We start from the raw sequence: 21,560 nt of genomic DNA on the forward strand, positions 1-21,560 counted from the left end.
GTCTTGTCAAAGAATATGATGTAAAACATGTTTAGATGTCGATGGATGGCCACAAACTATGAAAGGGTAATTAATCAATCATGGCAGTGGAAAGGAGACTGAAGAGGGTCGCATAGACGCTGGACATGAATTGAAGAGGAAGACGAAGCAGAAGCAAGGAGATTATGCGGATATCATGGCAGAAAGGGTATCGTGCTTTTGGACAAAGGAGAATTGGCGGGGTGGCGGATCCATGGGACGATCAGCGTGGTGCAGAATTCGGGGGATTAAGGTCGACAATAAGTCCACCAGGGTTGAGGCCCTTGACCGAGGCCCAGAGTTCACGGTCTGTAGGCTGGGTAGCAGCAAGCCATGCGTCTTCGTCGACAATTGTGCTGGTGGGCGATGAGGCGCCACTGGAAGAGGGCGGGAAGTGTTTGTTAAGAAGGTATGGATAGTCGCTGGCGAGTTTCGAGTCGTGATGGAGGACGTCGATGAGCTCGCTTCAGACATGTTAGCGTGTGGTTGGACAGAGGGCAGGCAGGACTCGGTGCGCACTTGGATGTCTGGGCACAGATGCGCTCCAGAACTTCGCGCTCCCTTCTCAACTCTTCCGGGTCGGGCTCTGGCAGTGTCGCGCCGGGGGTGACGGTGCCATACTGAGGCTGAGCTGCGTCTTCGTACAGGAGACCTTCGCTCTCGGACGCCTTCACCAAGTCAGCAAGGGGTCGCCTTTGCCATGAGCAGAATGAGCTCACCTCTCGCGCGGCCTGCCGATTAAGGCCGAGACAGCTCGCGCAGATGCCCATGGTCGTTGAAGGCCGCTGTCATCGAGGAATGGACCTCGAACTGACGCTGACGCTGACGCTGATGCTGCTGCTGCTACTGCGGCGGTCACGTCGTGCACATGCATCCACAATTTTATGCACCGCCCGCCAAGCCTCAACCAAGCCTCAACCTCAACCGCTGCTCGTACACATGCCGCGACATGCCCTCTCCATTCCATACTCATCACATACCTCGTCCTCTATATCCGACCACACGTTTAAAGATACGAGCGTCGTGAAACACTAGTTATCTAAACGCTTACTATTCATGCACTTATACCACATCTCTGGTAACCTGACCATCTCCGAGAGGCCAAGTACTGGTCACTCGACCTCCATCGCGCTTCGAGCGCTGCTCTAATTTCTACACACTTTGTCCTGGTCATCTATTTCTTTTCTCTCATCTTCTCATTTCAGATCCATGACTCAAGCATTGAAAGAAATTGTTTCATAATTCAAGCTTAATCCTTCTTGTGCTTGCCCTTGCAGACTGTTGCCTTCATACCTCGCCTTTGGGGAATGTAGACCTGACGTTGCGTGCGCGACAAGACGCGCTCATATCATGCCTCTACCGCATGGGTTTGCCAACTGCAAGGCAGACCCGCCACTAAATCCGTCACTATCTTCGATTTTCATGTGCGAATCTTCTCTCTGCCCACCTATATAGCCCACATCTTCTCCCTTCATGACTAGTATCACACTGCCGTTGGCTGCTTCTTGAACCAGAGTACGGATACCATCCTTCGCTTGGTGTACTCAACATGCGTTCATCCTTTTCCTTCTCAACCTTCGTTTTGAGCTTTGCTCTATTCCAACTTGTCGCCGCGCGAGCCACCACTCAGCAAAAGCGGGCTGAACAGGATACCAGCCCCCATGGAGTAGTCAACTTCATCCGAGACTTGTTTGGTCTGACTGCCCGTCAAGAACAAGTCTGTGTTGAGGATGACATCTACACCCAACTCCAAGCTTATCCCAACGCCAACGACTTCTGCAACCAATTCTTGGATCGTCCTCCCGAAGTCGTCGCCGTTTATACTACCCCCGTCACGTAGGTTTTGGACCCTTCATCACATCGATAACCCGCCTAACCTCCTCAGAACTGTCACCGATACCTATACGACCATCACCAGGACCGCGACCAACACAATTCAAGTTGCCGCCACTGTTGCAGCTGTTGTCACCCCGCAGGCCAAAGCCAAGCGTGATCTTACGAAGAACAGGTTCGAGCCTGGTGCAGTCGCTCGTTATATCAGAGCAGCTGAAGACAATGCCACTACCACTGCCGACTCCTCTTTTATTTTTGCCTTGTCTAGTGCTTGCAGTTGTCAGACTCTCACTGCGTCCACTACTACTGTGACCTATACTGAAGCTGTCTCAGTGAGTCTTCAGAAGGATGGGATTTATGGGTACTCAACTAATCTGTACAGACCTACACTCGGCGTGCTTATGCCAACACAGTTCAGACCGTCGATACGACCATCACAAGCGGAACCGTCACTACTGTTATTGCTAGCTCGCCAACAGTCGTGGCCCCATCGAGCAGTGTCTCTATGGCCGGTCAGGTGCCATCAGCAGACGTGGCGTCGTTGACCAGCATGTCTAGCACTGCAGCCTCACCTACCCCCACCTCTCCCGCCATTGTCTGCCCTAACGACGACAACTCCATCGATAGCCAACTTATCGACGGCCAGCTCTTCCAGTACCTTGTTCAGTGTGATACCGATATTACCGATGACAACTTGGCCCAATACCGTTACCAGACTTTCACCGAATGTGCCGCTGCTTGTGGTAGTGCTAACTATGGCTTCAGCTCAGCCGTCTGCCTGGGTGCCGTCTTCTATCCAGGCGCAGACTCGGGCTCAAACTGCTTTTTGAAGAAGTCTGCCAACTCGACCGTGGTCGCTGGAGGTATCAATGCCGTCATTCTGCAAAGAATCGAAGTTGCGGTAAATGAATCTAGTACCCCCAACGCAGTATATCTTTCCTCTCCAACAGTCTCTAGTATGGATACTTCTTCCATGCTCTCCTCTATCTTCCAGAACAGTACAACATCCATGCCCATCATCACGCCCGCCCCGGCAGTCGGTTTTGCAAGGGTTGCCACGAGTTACTCAACCTATGTGTCTGGAGGAAGCACTTACTCCTCTGCCGAGATTTATTCTACCTATATCTCTGCTAATGGTTCGTGGTACGAATCCTACTATACCACTTACACTGTTGCTTGGGCAGCATCTTCCACTCAGGAGATATCTTACGCAACTTCTTCCTCGTCGGACAGCGGCAGCAATGGCGAATCTTCTGGCAGTACCAGCGGAGGAGATTCTACTAGTGGGTCTATCGGCTCCTCTTCCGGCAATTCGACTGGAATTAGTGGTGGAGAGGGTGGTGCTGCTGGTGGCTCGGCTTCGGGTTCAGGCAGCTCTAGCGGCTACACCATCACTACGACTGTCTACAACAACACCGAGACCAATGGGAGCCAAGAGATCCGCAACGAAACCATCGTGACTACATACACGTGGTCGAACGGCACCATCACGTCATCTTCCACCACCACGATCACACAAACAAACATCGGCTCGTCGTCTGGAGGCACTTCTGGCAGCTCCTCTGGTGAGACGGGTGGTGCATCTGGCTCATCCAGCGGCTCTGCAAGTGGATCAGCTGGCAACTCTAGCGGCTCGACCGGAGGCTCCATTGGAGGAGGAAGTGGCGGAGGCAGTGGAGGTATCATCACAAACGGCACGATCATCGTTACCAACTCTACGACCATCACCAACAACACTATCTCTGTGAATGGAACATCTGGCGGTGCCAATGGGGGCAGCAATGGCGGATCTGGAGGTGGTGCGGCTGGCAATGTCAGCACCGACATCATCGTCTCCACAATCTTCTCAACGGAGGTCTCTACCGTCTATCTCACTGCCTCAACTCCATTCTCAGGCTCCATGTCAAATGCTGGTCGTTCTGGCTCTGAATCTCCTCCAACTTCTACTCCCTTCCCAAGTCTTACGCCATCATTCCCCCTCAACGGAACACTTCCGACTAGCATTCCCATGTACAACATTTCTAGTGGAGTATATGTGCTCCCTTCTACCACGGGATTGCCTAGCGGCTCGCCTCTGCCATCTGCCAATGCCACGACTTCCAGCCCCTTCTCAGTGTCCTCCACAGAAGGAAATCGTTCGGGCTCAGCAAGTCCCCCGACCACTCCATATGGCTTCTCCAATGCTTCGACTCCCGTGGGACCTACCGGTACTGCACCAAGCACATACTCTGGTTCTATACCCAGTATGGAACGCTCTGGCACCCTAGCGCCTCCCACAGGCATCCCTATCAGCAACTCGACTGTGAGCGTTCCCCTGAGTACTGGAGTTCCCAGCCTGAACAAAACCTCCATGGCACCATCTGCTAGCTTCCCCTTCCCCACCACAAACTCGACCTTCCTTCTACCTACCGGAACCGCTCCATCTGCCAGCTTCCCATTCCCAACTGCCAACTCGTCGGTTGTTATAGGTCCTACTGGCACCGGCCTCTCGTCTAGCTTCCCTTTCCCCAGTGCCAACTCCTCGGCTCTAATTGGCACTGGAATTTATTCGAGCGCGACTGGCCTGCGCAGTGGCAGTCTCAGCTCGCCCGGACCTAGTGCCACATTGCCTTCGTCCAAAAACGGTACCTGCACCGATATGCCGCCTGTGACTGTGACCATGTTCTCTACCATCACCGAAGCAGCCACTACTGTGTATGCAACTACCACCTTGCTCGGCTGCTTCTCCAATTGTCCTCCAGCAGGCCAAGGGTATTACGGACCCTTCGGCGGTTTCCCTGAAGCTACTACCCCTGCCCCTACCCCTGTTGTTTAGAAGACACGAATGAAATGTCACGATTGATGGGTGTGGTATTTTCAGTTTGTTACGATCAGGTTTTATGAACCTACGAAAATTCGAGGAGAAGAAGGTGCAGAATCTGAATTTGATTTTGATGTTTGTCGTTTCTTGGCAATCCGAACCAGTAGCCTTAGACAACCTAGTAACATGTTATATAGCAGTTTTAACAACCATCTTGCCGTCACAAGACCCCCAATATCTTACTAAGTCTTTATCACATCACATGACATGACACGCTAGGAATGCTAAAACTCCAACTGCTTTCACTCTTTCTTTTTGTCTCATTTCTCCCAGTCCTCAGCCGCTTTCGTGTAACATACTGCATTGCAGGTGTACACAAAAGGTAGCAGTCGGAGGGCCAATGCCATCAACTACGCTGAGGCACATCATTGGTCAAGGCCTCAGGTACTGTCCCTGCATATACGCAACCGAAGACCCTGCACAAATTGCACAATATGCACAAGTAAGATGTCCGATGCACAAACTTTTAAACGATCATGACTTTCGTGTGCTCGAGGATCTATAGGAGAAGTACTAAGAAAGGAAACAAAGAAAATAAAAGCATCGAGGCTTGCAACCACAACAACGACCAAGGCCCATGAGCCAGAAGACTTGGCTGAACCGAACCAAAGCTTTAGACAATATTTTTCCAATCTGGTAGAAATGAGATCTTGCCGAACAGACAAAGGAAAACCTGGACCATGGATACTGTACTATCAGCGCGACTTTCCAATTGCCTGAGTCTTACGCTGTTTCTCAATCTGCAACTGGTAGATCTCCTGGTCGAGGTCTTTGATGATCTCGTAAGATCTTTCGATGGACGCCTTCAGCTTACTGCCCTCGGATTGCCATCGCTGGATCTTGGCCACTTCTGCAGCACGACGGCGGAGCTTGGTGTCGATTCTCTGGCAGATCTTGCACTTATCGTTGCTCCTGGCTACCGCGTAGACAAGCTTCATGCCGCAAGTCTCTCCGGTGCGGTACTCGCGGTTGCAATGCTGGCGGAAGCGGTCCCACTTCCAGTCGCCGCAGGTCCACATGACTTGGTCGAAGAAACACATATCTGGAAGCAATGGTTCTGGAGATCGTCAGTATGCAGCATTAAATATTCTGGACAGTCTTGGATGCATACTGGTTCTTTGACCTGGACTTCGACGAGAGATGAGTCGATAAAGATTCAAGACGAGCAGCAAGGAAAGAATACGACCGATGGCAGTTGGCCTCAATGGAGGTAGGCGTAGGAGGTTGAAGGTTAAAGGGGGAAAGGTCAAGGATTGAGTGCTCAGATGGTTACAAGGTGTGGAAGACGAGTCAATGCTTGATGGTTCTGTCTTCTGGAGGACCTTGGACCAGCTATTTATGCTTTTCTCAGCAACAACGGGCTTCGACTTGAACCATCCGGCATTGCTTTGCTGTCAAGTACATCTGCAACAGCTCCCACCATTCTGCAAGACCACCTCAGCTGTTCCGCCTTGGACTAGTCAATTAGTCCTGCAATCATGCAACGGGATGCCATTGGAACTAGTCGATCGTCGAGTATGGGTCGAGATGTCACCCCGACCCTCCATCGCTTGCAACAGGATGAGCAGAGATATCACGCCTCCGTACCATCACCAGCGGTGTGGCTTTTTGCTTTGCTCGCCTATTCCTTCTAGCCGATGCTCAATGGCTCAGACTCTAATCTGCTGTCATGCCTTGGGGCGTTCTCAATGTGTTGTCGTGGTAGGGGTCAAGCAGTGGGCCTATGTCCTGAAGCTTCAGGAGGTCATACTGAACTTCTCTCTGATATCACGTGCGCTGCCTCGTCCCTCGAATTCACCTCGCAGTTTGTTTGTTTGTTTGCCTTGGCAAGGATCTCTGTTCATTGGGCAATTATTTTGCTTCCAATCTGGACTCTGCTGCAAACCTTCAAACAGAGGGTCTCTTTGCTCCGGCGGTTTGTCCCGTATGTGTCGGCTTTTCTTGCTCTTTGGTTTGCTTCAATCTCGAGGAAGAGGGGGCGCAAGACGCACATGCTGGTTCGGTACCAGGAGTGCAGGTCATTGAGCTGACTAGCAGGAACGGTAATGATCGGGACATCGGATGGATCGATACAAGGTCCTGCCATAGGTCTTGTCGCTGAGGAATCGACGAGGGAGTTGTGGGCTTGCATGCAGCATTCATTGACTTGGCGAGAGCATGCGCGGGCGGCAAGCATCGGTATCCAGTCAGCTTATCGTCGAGGACTGCGATCGTGTGTGAACATTACCACATGGGTGGAGCATTGCCCACGAACAAGGTTCGTCCGTCTCTGGTCCACGCCTCATGCGTCTCCTCGCTACTCGGATGATCGTCGAGACACATCTCATCCTCCCTGTGCATAGCGTCGGAAGCCACATAACAGGTCAATTTGACGCAGACGGCAGTGATGGGCTGATGGTGCTCGCCTAGGCCTGAGGGAGTACCTTCGTCACCCGTCACCTCAGGCAATCACGGCTGGAGCTGGCCGACGCTAGAACTGAGAGGATGCTCCCTGTCTCCGCCCTCTGACGTGGCAGAAGGACTATGGCGGGCTAATGAAAAAATCATCGTCACTGTCATTTTTTTCTGAGTCGATGAGCAGGCTAAAATGATGATCAGAAAAGCTTCTGGCGGACATAGTATGATGCCGTTCACCACCTCGAGGCGCTTGGTGAGACGATTGACAACAGTCTCTTTGATCAGCATGAGCAAAAGTCTGCTTCAGATGCCATTCATAAGCGACGACAATGCAAAACTTCTATGGATTGTGGATGCTGAATGGCGGGTAAGTTATGCACGCCCAGCAAAAGCCCTGGTGTTCGGACTTTGACTCCTGGACAGCTTTGACAAGTTGACACATACCACGGCCATGCTTAGCCAAGGTATAGCAGGGGATGATCGACTGCCAGCTTTCTTTGAACACCAATATAGGTTTGCACGTTTTGGCCAAAGGCGTCCGAAACATTTGTCGCCCTCTACGCGATTGAGCGCCAAATTTCAAGTTTCAAAATGTTCGAATGCTATTGAGGAGCGAATCACGCAGCGAGGGTCTCTGTTGCGTGAGCATCTCATCGCGGTAACGAAAAACAAAGCAGGTGCGAGTAAGCACAGTCTGGCGAGCAAAAGACAAAGCTCCACGCTACAGTCGACGTCGAAATTTACCTTTCTCAGGCTTTCTGCGCGAGCTTCAGTGCCGAACGAACGAATCGGGTCATGTGAGCGTCAGATGCTGCTTAGTGTCTTCATCTCATAGACCCGGCTTTCTCAATCTGCATCATTGAAAGAGCGGGAGATAGCGGACTGGGTGGCTGGGCTGCGAAGACAGGCGGACCGCTCACAGCGAGGCAAAGTTATGCTACTGCCACTCGGGACATGCACAAGTTTTCCCGGGCGTAGTCCTATTGGTGCAGTGAATGCCAGTCGTAGGACCAATTGTAAACCGCGTAGAGGCCGATCTTGGCGCAGGACGTGGGGACCCTAACCTGAGGCGGCAAAGGAAACACTTCGTATAGTCTCGTTGTATGCATGGATACCTGCAAGGCCTGCATGGAAGACTGGTGACTCAAGGTTCAACCCTGTGGGTTCGTGGCAGGCAGTACGACCCGCTCCAGCCTCCTCAAATCCGAAAAGAGGCAACGACAACGAAGAAGGTCAATGCTGATAGGGCGGCATTTGAAGTAGAGGCAATTTGTAGTGAAGTTATGAAAACAGAAGTAAGTGGGGACAAAATCTTGGAATTGATGTATGGAGAGAGGAGAATGAGGGACGTTCGGGATGCTAGAGAGACGAGAAAAGGCGTGCTCACATTCGTGAACAGCTTGTAATGCATTCAATCGCTGGTTCCAACTTCGACAGAGAATCAATGAGCAAAGGCAGAAATGGATCCTTGTGCGAGCGCGTAGGTATGCATAGAACGATGGAACAACAACAGAAGATGTCACGGGCGGCAAGGCGCGCGCTTGGACCAGCCCCACCACTGCTTCACCGCATCGCGCGCGCTGCTTGCTGCCACTACTCTCTGATCGTCCGAGATATATAACATAGTACCAGCATGGCGTCAACTGTCACGGTCGGGGCCATGTTCCTCACAAAATCTGGTCCAGGTCTCGATGCTCTTCCAGATGAACTTTTGCTCCAAATTCTTGGACATCTTGATTACCCTTTCCTACTGGCTGTCTCTAGAGTGAGATCTTATCAGTCTTTGCTGTGGCTCTTGCTAAAGCATTTCACGACAGGTGTCACACCGACTTCGTTCTGTTTCCCTTGATCGTGTTTTGCATTTGCAGCGTCTGCACAAGTCGTCTGTAGACCTGTCGTTTTTCTTACCAACCCGGCCTTTGCTACGATCCCTCCAGCCTCCTGCTTCGGCAATTTATTTGACTCGCACACATGTCGCTGCACGCCATCTCCATTTCCGCTTACTATCAGCAACTCTCAATCGCTCGTTATCACGGCGACCGTCTGTGACTTCGCTTGTCAACGCTCGAATTCTCCCCAAGGATTGCTGTCGCCGTGATCGTTCAAGTGGAGATATCATCGTCGCGCATTCTGGACTGTTTGAACGCAAGCGCAAGCTTGAGCTAGAGAAATTCAAAGAGGGTATGCGAGCGTGGCTTGAGAAGAAGGCTCGCGCGATCAAGAAGCACAAGTCGCATATAGGGGACGTTGGTATTCTGGTATGGAGGTTTACCAAGAGAAGTAAAGAGAACGATTTCTCACTCAGGAAATCTTCCTCTCATGCAAGCTCAAATACCGATCGTGTTTCGAGCCTTAGACGTTTCTGGGAAGATGTGGGTTCCGGAGAAATATCTGGTCCAAGTCGTTGATGTTGTGTGCTGTTCCGACCTGGTGGTGCATCTGGGCACTTTGCTGGCAGCTGGGACGGATGGAGTGCACGTTTCAGTTCTTGTTATCGATAACAAAAATCGTCATAGAATGTCTCTGTAAACTTGTGGCCGAGCGATTGACTCACAGTGCAGCGAGTAGGTGGTAAATCAGATTCTGCCTAAACAGCAATGGACACGCACAGATGACAATATTGTAGCAAGTTTTGGCTTTAGTCAGAGAGCGAGTAAAGACACGTTTACCGTAGAGCAGCCGCAGCATGAAACAGAAGTGTCAACTGCGGAGAATCGGGAAGCTTCTACGGAAGTCGCCGCGGGAGGAGGATAGGTGTTCATAACGCTCCGAGATGTTGCCAGCTAACAACTTCTTTGGCTTTCTATTAAAGGAGCTTCGTCCATCCGTCACTCCTTTCTGATCCTGCATACAAAGAAGTCCCATCCACAACTTGGACGCTTCTCTCTTGTCATCACAATTCAAAGATGGCGAGACGCACAAGAACCGAGTCACGCTTTGCGTGGTCAACCATCTTCTACCTCCTTCTGGTGCTCCTTGCGCCTATGGTGCTCTTTGGCTCCAATGCCAGAGCTCAGGAGAGCGGCGAAAAGGCCGTCTCTGGCCCCGTCATCGGTATCGATCTTGGAACTACCTACTCTTGTGTTGGTATCATGAAGGGCGGAAAGGTCGAAATTCTGGTCAACGATCAGGGTAACCGTATCACTCCCTCCTACGTCGCCTGGAACGACGAGGAGAGACTTGTCGGAGACGCAGGTAAGCACACATGCGACCAATGCTTTGCACGCAACCGCTGACAATCACCCAGCCAAGAACCAGTACGCATCCAACCCCGAGAGAACCGTCTTCGACATCAAGCGTTTGATCGGTCGCAAGTTCAACGACAAAGACGTTCAGCGTGACATGAAGCACTTCCCCTTCAAGGTTGTCAACAAGAGTGGTCAGCCCAGAGTTCAGGTCGAGGTTCAGGAGTGAGTCGGGCCCTTGTAGCTTTTGTGCCAACAGAGACTGACATGTCATGCGCAGTGGTGAGAAGACTTTCACCCCCGAGGAGGTCAGCTCTATGATCTTGGGCAAGATGAAGGAAGTCGCCGAGTCGTACCTCGGCGAGAAGGTCACCAACGCTGTTGTTACCGTCCCCGCCTACTTCAATGACGCTCAACGTGCCGCCACCAAGGACGCTGGCACCATCGCCGGCCTCAACGTTCTCCGTGTTGTCAACGAACCTACCGCTGCCGCCCTGGCTTACGGACTCGACAAGACCGGCGAGGAACGCCAGATCATTGTTTACGATCTCGGTGGTGGTACTTTCGATGTTTCCATCCTGACTGTCGACGATGGCGTCTTTGAGGTCCAGGCTACTGCTGGTGACACCCATCTTGGTGGTGAGGACTTTGATCAGAGAGTGATGGACTACTTTGTCAAGACCTACAACAAGAAGAACGACGTCGATATCACCAAGAACCTCAAGACCATGGGTAAGCTGAAGCGTGAAGTCGAAAAGGCCAAGCGTACTCTGTCTTCCCAGATGAGCACCCGCATTGAAATCGAGGCCTTCTTCGACGGCAAGGACTTCTCCGAGACTTTGACCCGCGCCAAGTTCGAGGAGCTGAACAACGATCTCTTCAAGAAGACCCTCAAGCCTGTTGAGCAGGTTCTCAAGGACGCCAAGCTCAAGAAGAGCGACATTGACGACATTGTCCTTGTTGGTGGTTCCACTCGTATTCCCAAGGTTCAGACCATGCTCGAGGAGTACTTCGGAAAGAAGGCCAGCAAGGGTATCAACCCTGACGAGGCCGTCGCCTACGGTGCCGCTGTTCAGGGTGGTGTCTTGTCTGGTGAGGCTGAGGCTAGCAGCATTGTCCTTATGGATGTCAATCCTCTTACCCTCGGTATTGAGACCACTGGTGGTGTCATGACCCATTTGATCAAGCGTGGCACTACCATTCCCACCAAGAAGTCCCAGATCTTCTCGACCGCCGCTGACAACCAGCCCGTTGTCTTGATCCAAGTCTTCGAGGGTGAGCGTTCCATGACTAAGGACAACAACCAGCTTGGCAAGTTCGAGCTTACCGGTATTCCTGCCGCTCCTCGTGGTGTTCCTCAGATTGAGGTTTCATTCGAGCTTGACGCCAACGGTATTCTTAAGGTTAGCGCTGGTGACAAGGGCACCGGTAAGAGCGAGAGCATTACCATCACCAACGACAAGGGCCGTCTGAGCGCCGAGGAAATCGAGCGTATGGTCGAGGAGGCCGAGAAGTACGCCGAAGAGGACAAGGCAACTCGTCAACGTATCGAGTCTCGCAATGGTCTGGAGAACTACGCTTTCTCTCTGAAGAACCAGGTCAACGACGAGGATGGTCTCGGTGGCAAGATTGACGAGGATGACAAGGACACTGTGAGTTGACAAAGACAAGCCTTACTGAGAGACTCGTACTAACATGAGCAACAGATTCTTGACGCCGTCAAGCAGGTCCAGGACTGGCTCGACGACAATGCCGCCGATGCTACCGCCGAGGACTTCGATGAGCAGAAGGAGAAGCTCAGCAACGTTGCCTACCCCATCACCAGTAAGCTTTACGGCGGCGCTGGCGGTGCTGGAGGCATGCCCGACTACGATGACGAACCCAGCCACGACGAGCTGTAAAACATAAAATTAGTTTTTGTATTATGGGGTTCGTGAGAGCAGGCATTCAATAGAAACCCAAGTGTTCAATTCAGCTTTTATCTTCATTTCACTCAAAAGGCCAATCTCTCAAGCCAACTTGACACAAATCAGTCGGAACCGCTAAACATGCGGTACATAGTGTGATGTCAGGGTCTGAGCCGGATTCATGTCATCATCTATACAGGTAATGCTCCTCGAAACGTGTTGCAAGGTAACCTGTCTTTCGAAACACATCGGGAACACGACAGAATCAAAGTCCAGAAGAATAGAAGGTGGAGATGAAATTGCTACATTGGGAGTCGTGAGCAGGGTTTCGGAGTCTTGATGGTGTGAAGCAACAGGGGCACGTGTTTCAGTCTGAGGGAAGCCAAACGCGGAAGGCCTCTGAGTACTGGACGACGTTTGGCGCGGGCTGGTAGAGCCCCTGGCCTTCGTTTCGCGGCGCCTGTTCGAACTCTGCCTCTTGGCTCGCCGTACAAGTGCGCATCGGTCGTCCACTTGCGCAAGCGCCCAATTCCCTGCAAGTATCGTTATCGCTTTGTGCAACAGTCAAAGGAGAGAGTCGCCTCCGACGACCTCCCTGTTCAAGACGTCTTTGTCGCAACGAGCTCTTCGTTGTTCTGTCGACAAAGACTCTCAGCCCTGAAGACAAACGGTCTGGCCGTTGCAGAAGCTTGTGCATTCCTTACAATACCTGTCCCAGCCATTCATGGCCTTGCGCTCCCTATTCTAGACTGATCGCACTCCTTTCTATTCACTCGTTTTTCTTCTTCTCAATATCACACACGCGCACGACATCTGCTGGCAGATATCGCGCTCTCAATAGCGCAGACAACGAAAAGTAGCCATCACAAGCAATCAACGGCTCAAAACGCCATTAATCGATCGCAGCTGGACTGACGATAACCCCTTTCCTTTCGCATACCAATCTTTAATCCGAAAAGTCCGAAAATGGGATGTTCGGGTGACAGGGAAAAGGGCCACCTGGATGAGTCGCAGAAATGGGACTACGTGGTAAGTGTATTGACCTGATTGACCTAACTACTGTGTGCGACATCCATGCTGACGTGACAATATGTAGACTCTGTCCGACTTTCGTGCTTCGGGTGCATTGACTTATGTATCCTACGGATGGCTCTGGATAATGGCTCTGGTAGCAGTTGCTGTGTATGGCGCCGACACTTTCACCGCCGTCAATCTTCTCGCATACGACAAATGGTCTTCTCAGATTGAGCCCAGTATTCCTCTGAAGTACTCGAAATGGATCTTTGCGGCGTGTATCATGTTCTCATGGGCCCTCTGCATATTCGAATGGGTGCGCGCCGTTCGCGTGATCCGCAGGGGCAGTGTTGCCGAGAGCTACATGGATTCGGTCGCCGCCACACTCCAGTCGATGCGACCCAAGGGCTGGAAACGCTTCCTTGTATTTGCTGAATTGACCAAGAGTAAGAAGGGAGTCGACTACATCGCGCTGTTCGTCTACTTCGCTTTCAAAGGTGCCGTACGCATCATATTGGCCGAGGGTCCTCGCCAGGTCGTCAACGCCATCACCCTCTACTCGTTCATGCAATCAGACCTCATCCCCACCGGCGATCACGCTGCGACTGCAGATCACTCTTCATTCGAACAATTCTGGATCAATGTGGAAACACTGGCCGAGTCAAATCGCGAACAGGCTGTTGTTCTCTTCACCATGCTCTTCACCCTCGTCATCTGGGTCATCTCCGCCCTTTGCCTGATCATTGCTGTCGTGCTCTATCTGGTCTTCTTGTGGCACTACATACCTCAAAAAGATGGTCGTTTGAGCAACTACTGTCGAAGGAAGATTGACAACAGGCTCGAGAAGGTTGTGGGCCAGAAGGTCAAGCAAGCGCTGGAAGAGCAAGAGAAGCAGCAGGCACAGAGCGAGGCCAAAGCAGCAAGAAAAGCCAATCAACTTCCGACCAGACCGCAGACCAACCGAAAACCGACCTTGCCTCAAGTTGCTGCACAGACACCCGACCTTGTCTCGAAGAGCGACTTTGGTCGTCAGAGACAGAACACCCAAGACCGTCCTGCTCTGCCTCCCTTGCGCACTTTCACCGCCCCTGAACCAGCATTGCGTCGCGAACAAACGCCGCTCAGCCTCAACGCAACACAACCTCCTGCTCGTACTCACACAGCACCACCGATGGCAATGCACCGCCAGCCATCCTCTTCCGAACTCAATGCTGACAGACGTCCGCACATGCCTTATCGTTCAGACACCGAAGCATCTCTCGCGTCTAACGCTACTTATGCTTCGGATGCTTCCTTACTTGGAAATGCCAACGACATGGGTTACAGTGACAGCGTAGAGTACTATCCCACACAACCGAGGCCTACGTTCGACAGGTCAACATCTTATGCTTCCAGGCCAACACCGTCATCGTTCGACAATCAATCTGAATACGCAAATCAACCATACCCAGGTAGAAGCGCAATCGTCGGCTCACAACGATCTTACGCATGGGAACAAGATAATCTCGATGAGCATCTTGAATATGAACGAGACATGACTCCGGAGCTTTTGGACTACCCGCCTACTAGATACATGTCACCCTATTCGCAACCCGTGCCCACACACCAAGATGGTATGGGGTATGATGACTCGGAAAGCACTATATTGCCACGGCAAAGACTGCAACAAAACTTCCAAAGGTCGTACACCCCATTGACAGGCTCTAACAATGGTTTGAGCTTTGCGTCGCGTCATATACCTGAACCCGAGTCCCAAAGCTTCGAGATGCAACCACGCAAAGCCGCAACACCAGAGCCCTTCGAGCAACAGCTGCCGCCTCAACAGCACTCGGCTTCTGCAGCATCTGAGGGCTATGTTGCTTTCAATCCATCGTTCACACTTGCAGCTGCCGCACCCTCATTTACACCACCAGAACGCAGTATCACAAACCCCCCAGAGATCACAAGATCTACAGTGGCAGCCGGACCACAGCGTAGCGCTACAGCTCCTCCTGAAGCATACGATGGGTTGATTGATGAGTATCGCGTTCGACCCCAAGACGATCATCGTCAGATGCCAGGCAGAAGCGCAATAGCGACTCCCAGTCAACGACCCGTAGCTCCTATGAGGAGCGCCTCGATTGCTTCCTACCAAGCGTACCAGGTTCAAGGCAGAAGTGCGTCCACTGTTCCTCTTCAACCGCTACATGAGGTGCCAGTCAGAAGCGCAACATCAGTCCCCAGCCAAAGACCTGTAGTTCCCATTAGGAGCGCAACCGCTGTCCCCCACCAGCCATATGAAGTACCTGGCAGAAGCGCTACCGCTGCCCCGAGCCAACACTACCACACACATGGGTGGTGATGAAAATGACCCTTAAAGAAACACTTTTTTATGTCATGTCCTCTTTGTTCATATCCCGTTCCTCATGGCCGACTTTTTCTCTTTTACTTGATGTGTTACAACCCCCTTTTGATACCCTTTTCTTCGTGCATAGGAAACGATCGTAACGAATCGTTTTATTAGCTAGACATACAAGAACTACTCTTTTAGACCACATTCACTTTTAAATTGTCCTGTGCCACAAGCATTATTACTTTGACGAAACCCGTGGCGAACAAAGCCGCTTTGGCTACATAGAACTTGGACGATAGAGAAGGCGATTGAGAATTTTTGGCAAGCCTATGTTGAAGGCAACTTTTGAACAATGGTATTTCTACATCAGTGATATTTCATGCAACAAGAATCAAAAGATCTAGAACTCGTTCTCATCGCTTCCAGCAATGATGACATTGTTGACCTTGAGCACCATACGGCAAAGTTGTGTAGCCAGGAGAAGTTGCTGTCTCTTGGAGATCAGAGGGTCAATGACAAAGTTCTCTCTCATGTCTGCGTAAAAGTCAGTAATTGTAAGTCTACCACGTTGATCTGGAAAAGTCTTACCATTAGTGCCGGTCTGCATACAGTCGACACCCAACCTTGAGTTGCCCTCCTTTGCCTGTCGGCTCTTGATCTGGGCCAATGTCTCGATGGGGCTGAGACCGGAGTTCTCGGCAAGTGCCATGGGTACACTGTCCAAAGCGTCTGCGAAGGCGCGCATAGCATATTGCTCAAGGCCAGGAGACTTGACAGCAGCGTCTTCGACGGCCAGCGAGCAGGCAATTTCTGCGGCACCACCACCGTACACGATTCTGTTGTCGCGAACCAAGTTGCGGACGACGCAGAGCGCATCGTGTAGCGAACGCTTGGCCTCGTCGATGATCATCTTGTTGCTACCACGCACAAACACGGTGACGGCTCTGCTGTTGGCGCACTCCTCAATGACGAGCATCTTTTCTCTAGTGGTACCGAAGGTCATTTCTCTGACAACACCGGCAGTTCCAAGCTTGTCGGCGCTGAGGTCCTCGAATCTTGGTACTATCCTTCCGTTTGTGGCAATGGCGATCAATTCAATCTCGGGACCACCAACCCATCGCACGGCAGGGAGCTTGTTTGTGAGCAGCAGGTGGTTGGCCTCGTCGTCGAAACCCCATTGACAGATGACAACGTTTGCGCCAGTGTCCTTGATTTGTTGGATCATTTCGGCGAACTTCTCGCTTTCGTAGTTTTGCAGGCGCTTGAACTCCTCGACCGAGGTGATGTCGAGCTTGTGCTTGGTCTTGGGCTTCGGGGGCTCGAAGGCGCAGGTGAGAATGGCCAACTTGGCGTCCTTGACCTCGGAGGGCATTTGCGGGTGTGAGAAGTCCTTGTCAACAATAACACCCTTGACGAGCAATGTGTCTTCGAGACTACCTCCGACCTTTCCGTCAACCTTGATCAGCTCGAAATCGACGTCACGACGCTCGAGATCAGCGACACTCATAACAGCATCGACGGCGATTTGAGCAAATTGATCGTGTGACTTGCTGACAATCTTGCTTCCCAAACTGGTCTTTGCGACCTTGAAGAGGTTCTCGGTGTTGTCCTTGTCGAAGGGCATAGTGTCTGAGATTTGGTCGAGGCGGTTGACGGCAACCTCGCAAGCGGCATCGTAGCCATCGGCAATGCGGATGGGGTGGATACCCTTGTCAATAAGGTCGGCGGCTTGCTCGAGAAGAGCGCCAGCCAGGACAACGACACCAGTGGTGCCGTCACCAATTTCCGAGTCTTGAGATTGAGAGAGGGAGACTAGTAGCTTGGCGACATGGTTGGAAATTTCCATCTGGATAGCAGGTCAGAAGGGACTTGACAATCGAAGACGGACGTGGATAAGCACCTGAGAAAGGATGGTAGCGCCATCGTTGGTGACAGTGATGTCTCCATCGGGGGAAATAAGAATCTTGTCGAGACCACGAGGACCAAGAGAGGTGCGTACAATACCAGCGACCGTCTTTGCAGCGAGGATGTGTGATTTGACGGCTTCGTTACCGTGTTGTCTCTTCTTCTTGCCCTGGTCTCTTACAATAATGAAGGGACGGCCGTTTTCATCTTTTGCGACCTGGGCTGAGGGGGGCAGCTGCGTCAGTCTTGTTTGGCAGGAGAGATTGGTAAGGCAGATTGGGAAGTACCGTTGGACATATCAAGTTCTGTCAAACATGTCAGCAAGGAGGACAATTAAATTATTTGGAGATTCTGCATACGCATGGCCATGGCGGGCAGTTGTTGCTGCTCCTGAGGAGCGTTGGCGAAGGAAGAAGAAGCCCGGAGGGGTTGCGGGAGAGCAGAGGAAGGAGCGAGTATTGATCTTGTTGCCTTGTTCAGTCGGTGGTTGAGTGATGTCGACCGCTTGCTTGTTGCTGCTGCTGCTCGGCCCTCAGACTTTCGTCGCTCCTTCACTTTCCACCAGACTTTCCCTTTCACTGTTCGGCGGGTCCGTGCGCCGCAGCTTGCTTGCTTCGCTCCTTCCTCCGCACCTTCCAACGCGTGCTTTGCGCCAGCGTCGCGTCTCCCTCCAGCTCTATTTCCACTTCGCCAACAACTTTTGGTCGCATTCGTTATTTTCCTTCCGCGCCGGTCGCATACATCCTAGCACTTCGATCATTCTCAACATGCCTCGTAATCCTATTTTCACAACCCAATGCGTCCTCCATCACTGACCAATTGCAGCCGCTATCTCAGACGACGAAATGTCCGAGCCTCTATCTGCCGATGACGAAGTCTTACCACCCAAGAAGCCCGCTGCAAACAAGTCCGCGAGATCAAGTGCCAAGTCTGCAAAAGAAGAAATCGTCCAAGACGAACATGTCAAGAACGGCGACGTCGAAGCTGAGGACGACGACGATGAAGAAGAGGACACCGACGAATACGTCGTCGAGAAGATCTTGAACCACGCCTTTGACAACGGCAAAGACTGTCTTTATCAAGTCAAGTGGCTTGGCTACGAGCTCAAGGAGGACCTCACCTGGGAGCCTGAGGACAATCTGTAAGCTCTGGCCAACCACCGTTGTCAGTCTGGCACTAATCTTCTTCTTCTAGATCCGGAGCTATGGATGTACTAAGAGCATACTGGGACAAAATAGGCGGCAAGCCTTCAGCGAAACCAAAGACGCCAGCAAAGAAGGGCACAAAGAGAAAGTCAATGGCTCAGGACACGCCAGAAGTCGCTGCCACATCTACCACAAAGAAGCGCGGAAGGAAATCAACCAAGACAGTCGACGCCGACGTCGCCGAAGACAACAACATGTCCTCTTTGCCCGAGGGTTCCTGGGAGGAGCACGTACAGTTGATTGACGCCGTCGAGAAGCCTGACGAGGGCGAACATAAGGGCGTCCTCATGATCTATCTGCTCTGGGAGAATGGCTCCAGAACACAGCACACTGCCGCGCAGTGTAGACAAAAATGCCCTCAGAAGGTAGCTGCTATATCTACCCTAAAGCACATGCCACAACTGCTAACATATAATAGCTTCTCGACTATTACGAGTCCAAGTTGTACGGCAATTCCTCCAAACCCTCCAATCGCCGAAGACGTTCCACTAACAAGGCCTAGGGTCTTCAAGACAAACACAGACGCAGAAGAGTAGTGCTGCTTTTCGTGTCACTCTAGTTTGCCTTCTACACAGCCACTTTTAACGAATCTTGCAGCATGACTGTTTTGCCATCCACAGCGCATGGCACATCAAACATGGTATCGTGTAATTAGAAGAATCGATGCCCCTTTCCACCACTTATCCACTCTGTTTCTAATCTCGTTCTCGTCAAGACTCAGTTCAATGATTCTTGAATGCCCCGCTAACATCGCACGTGACGTGTACCCGAACCAACCGAATAGCCCAGTTTAGGTTTGCTTTTCTACCCGTCTTGACTCTTATCTGCTTCTTTCTCGTGCGCTTTCAATCCTGAAACTGACATTACATTTCAATAACAACCATTAGTACTATCTACAAGAATACCTACTTTCGGTCGGTTCACACCTGATGGTCGGTCGCGCTTCTTCAATTGACCCAAAACGCTTAACGGCTGTACCGAAAGATTATGATCTCGACGAAGATGTTGCTGAGCCTGATGTTTATGCGCCAGATGGCCCACAGACATTGCCTATAGAGGAAGAAGAAAGAACGCTCGCTGGTCAACCACCTCATCAGTTATCTGAAAAGCCCGAACCTGTTTCATGGAAGAGCTTGCCTCGAAAAGATCAACTATTCATCCTCACCATGGCTCGGTTATCAGAACCGCTGACACAAACCTCTCTACAATCCTATATGTTCTATCAACTCCGCTCCTTCTCTCCATCTGCCCCAGACAGCACCATATCTTATCAGGCTGGTATGCTTCAAGCTGCTTTTACAGGAGCCCAATTCTGCACAGCCGTTTTCTGGGGTAGGATGGCCGACTGGGAGCATATGGGTCGCAAAAGAGTTATCCTAGTCGGACTCTTGGGTACTGGAATTGGCGCTCTGGGCTTCGGCTTTAGCAGCAGTTTTGCTGTGGCACTTTTTTGGAGAGCCCTCGGTGGAGCACTCAATGGCAACATCGGCGTGATGAGAACAATGATCTCCGAAATAATTCGCGACAAGAAATACCAATCGAGAGCGTTCCTTCTACTTCCTATGACCTTCAACATAGGTGTTATTATAGGACCTATTCTAGGCGGGCTGTTGGCCGATCCAGCAGGAAATTATCCTTCATCTTTTGGATCAATCGCATGGCTAAAGCAGTGGCCATATGCTCTTCCAAACCTTGTTAGTTCTGTGTTTCTCTTCTTATCGGCAATGGTCGTGCTGCTGGGACTCGAAGAGTCACACGAAATGTTGAGAGATAAGCCAGATCTGGGAATATGGTTCGGACGATGGATCGCAAGGGTTGTGTTCCGACATAGATTCGATCAAAGCTATCAAGCGGTATCCAGTGATGACTTGGATTCTTCGACAATGGAGATGCAATCACCAACCGACGAACCCCCTACGCCGAGGCTACCTCAGGTCAGGAGGAAGTTACCATTCTCACGCATCTGGACCGCCAATGTGCTCTTCACATTCACAGCTCATTTCCTGCTGGCTGGTCACGTAGGCACCTTCAACAGCCTCTGGTTCGTATTCTTGTCAACACCAAGATATGTGCCACATGGTCAGACAAATAATGGGACAGATGCAAACTCAAGTCTAGGCATACCTTCGGACTACAAACCACACCCGCCTTTCAGTTGGACAGGTGGTCTGGCGCTTCCGCCTGCACGCATCGGTTCTGCGTTAGCCATCTTAGGCGTTGTTGGTATATCGCTGCAGTTGCTACTCTACCCTAGACTGTCCTTCCGATTGGGTACAGTGACCTCCTTCCGGCTCTCACTCTGTCTGTTCCCCCTGGCATATTTTCTGGTCCCTTTTCTCTCTCTCGTACCAACAAGCTCTACTCCACCTGCAGCGGCCTCCGGACCGCTGTTGTGGATTTCAATCATCATTGTGCTGTGCATCCAAGTGACTGCGAGGACATTTGCGCTGCCTGCTACGGCGATTCTGATCAACAACGCCTCGCCGCATCCATCCGTTTTGGGAACGGTGCATGGCCTAGGCCAGAGTGCAAGTTCGGCCGCCCGCACTATTGGCCCGCTATTTTTGAGTTATCTCTACGGAGTTGGACTACGACGTGGCGTAGTCGGGCTGTCGTGGTGGTGTATGGCATGTTTCGCGACAGTCGGGGCTGTGGCTGGTCTTTTTGTCAAGGACGGAGATGGGCACGAAATTTGGCTAGAAGGAGAGAAGGAGGAGCAAGAACAAAATAGTTTACCTTGAGCATACCAGAATTTTATTTCTCAGCACATTATGCGACAGCACAAGCAGTCGAAGTGACAAGCAGTCGAAGTAACAAGCAGTCGAAGCACACATTGTTACAAGCAACAGAGCATTCGAAGGCAGGCATCATGTAACTTATCGAGAATTGACGATGCTGCATTAG

General features: G+C 51.5%; 8 protein-coding genes across 8 annotated transcripts; 5 read left to right on the forward strand and 3 right to left on the reverse strand.

Moving 5' to 3' along the window:
- Positions 1-241: 241 nt before the first annotated feature.
- On the reverse strand, positions 242-788 carry M437DRAFT_68373 (uncharacterized protein; the record flags this gene model as incomplete). The annotated part of the gene is made up of 3 exons (XM_041025107.1): positions 242-482; positions 538-686; positions 738-788. 3 exons carry the CDS (start codon positions 786-788, stop codon positions 242-244), a joined length of 441 nt encoding a protein of 146 aa, XP_040877116.1.
- Positions 789-5,406: 4,618 nt separating this feature from the next.
- On the reverse strand, positions 5,407-5,751 carry M437DRAFT_77532 (uncharacterized protein; the record flags this gene model as incomplete). The annotated part of the gene is made up of 1 exon (XM_041026825.1): positions 5,407-5,751. One exon carries the CDS (start codon positions 5,749-5,751, stop codon positions 5,407-5,409), a length of 345 nt encoding a protein of 114 aa, XP_040877117.1.
- Positions 5,752-8,804: 3,053 nt separating this feature from the next.
- Positions 8,805-9,393, forward strand: M437DRAFT_8860 (uncharacterized protein; the record flags this gene model as incomplete). Its single annotated transcript, XM_041028871.1, has 2 exons — positions 8,805-8,873; positions 8,926-9,393. Coding segments are annotated over 2 exons (537 nt in total), but the record flags the coding sequence as incomplete, so codon positions are not given.
- Positions 9,394-10,014: 621 nt separating this feature from the next.
- On the forward strand, positions 10,015-12,194 carry M437DRAFT_55216 (hsp70-like protein C; the record flags this gene model as incomplete). The annotated part of the gene is made up of 4 exons (XM_041022826.1): positions 10,015-10,303; positions 10,356-10,518; positions 10,574-11,945; positions 12,000-12,194. The coding sequence occupies 4 exons, from the start codon at positions 10,015-10,017 to the stop codon at positions 12,192-12,194; spliced, it is 2,019 nt and encodes a 672-aa protein (XP_040877119.1).
- A 972-nt stretch (positions 12,195-13,166) lies between these two features.
- Positions 13,167-15,555, forward strand: M437DRAFT_77534 (uncharacterized protein; the record flags this gene model as incomplete). The annotated part of the gene is made up of 3 exons (XM_041026826.1): positions 13,167-13,229; positions 13,297-15,298; positions 15,413-15,555. 3 exons carry the CDS (start codon positions 13,167-13,169, stop codon positions 15,553-15,555), a joined length of 2,208 nt encoding a protein of 735 aa, XP_040877120.1.
- Positions 15,556-15,946: 391 nt separating this feature from the next.
- Positions 15,947-17,820, reverse strand: M437DRAFT_86937 (uncharacterized protein; the record flags this gene model as incomplete). Its single annotated transcript, XM_041028556.1, has 5 exons — positions 15,947-16,080; positions 16,135-17,392; positions 17,447-17,673; positions 17,739-17,756; positions 17,811-17,820. The coding sequence occupies 5 exons, from the start codon at positions 17,818-17,820 to the stop codon at positions 15,947-15,949; spliced, it is 1,647 nt and encodes a 548-aa protein (XP_040877121.1).
- A 398-nt stretch (positions 17,821-18,218) lies between these two features.
- On the forward strand, positions 18,219-19,158 carry M437DRAFT_86938 (uncharacterized protein; the record flags this gene model as incomplete). Its single annotated transcript, XM_041028557.1, has 4 exons — positions 18,219-18,225; positions 18,277-18,592; positions 18,646-19,021; positions 19,075-19,158. 4 exons carry the CDS (start codon positions 18,219-18,221, stop codon positions 19,156-19,158), a joined length of 783 nt encoding a protein of 260 aa, XP_040877122.1.
- A 427-nt stretch (positions 19,159-19,585) lies between these two features.
- On the forward strand, positions 19,586-21,397 carry M437DRAFT_77536 (MFS transporter; the record flags this gene model as incomplete). The annotated part of the gene is made up of 1 exon (XM_041026827.1): positions 19,586-21,397. The coding sequence occupies one exon, from the start codon at positions 19,586-19,588 to the stop codon at positions 21,395-21,397; it is 1,812 nt and encodes a 603-aa protein (XP_040877123.1).
- Positions 21,398-21,560: the final 163 nt, after the last annotated feature.

This window comes from Aureobasidium melanogenum (genome assembly GCF_000721775.1).
Source record: "Aureobasidium melanogenum CBS 110374 unplaced genomic scaffold scaffold_21, whole genome shotgun sequence".
In the NCBI taxonomy this organism is placed as follows: domain Eukaryota; kingdom Fungi; phylum Ascomycota; class Dothideomycetes; order Dothideales; family Saccotheciaceae; genus Aureobasidium; species Aureobasidium melanogenum.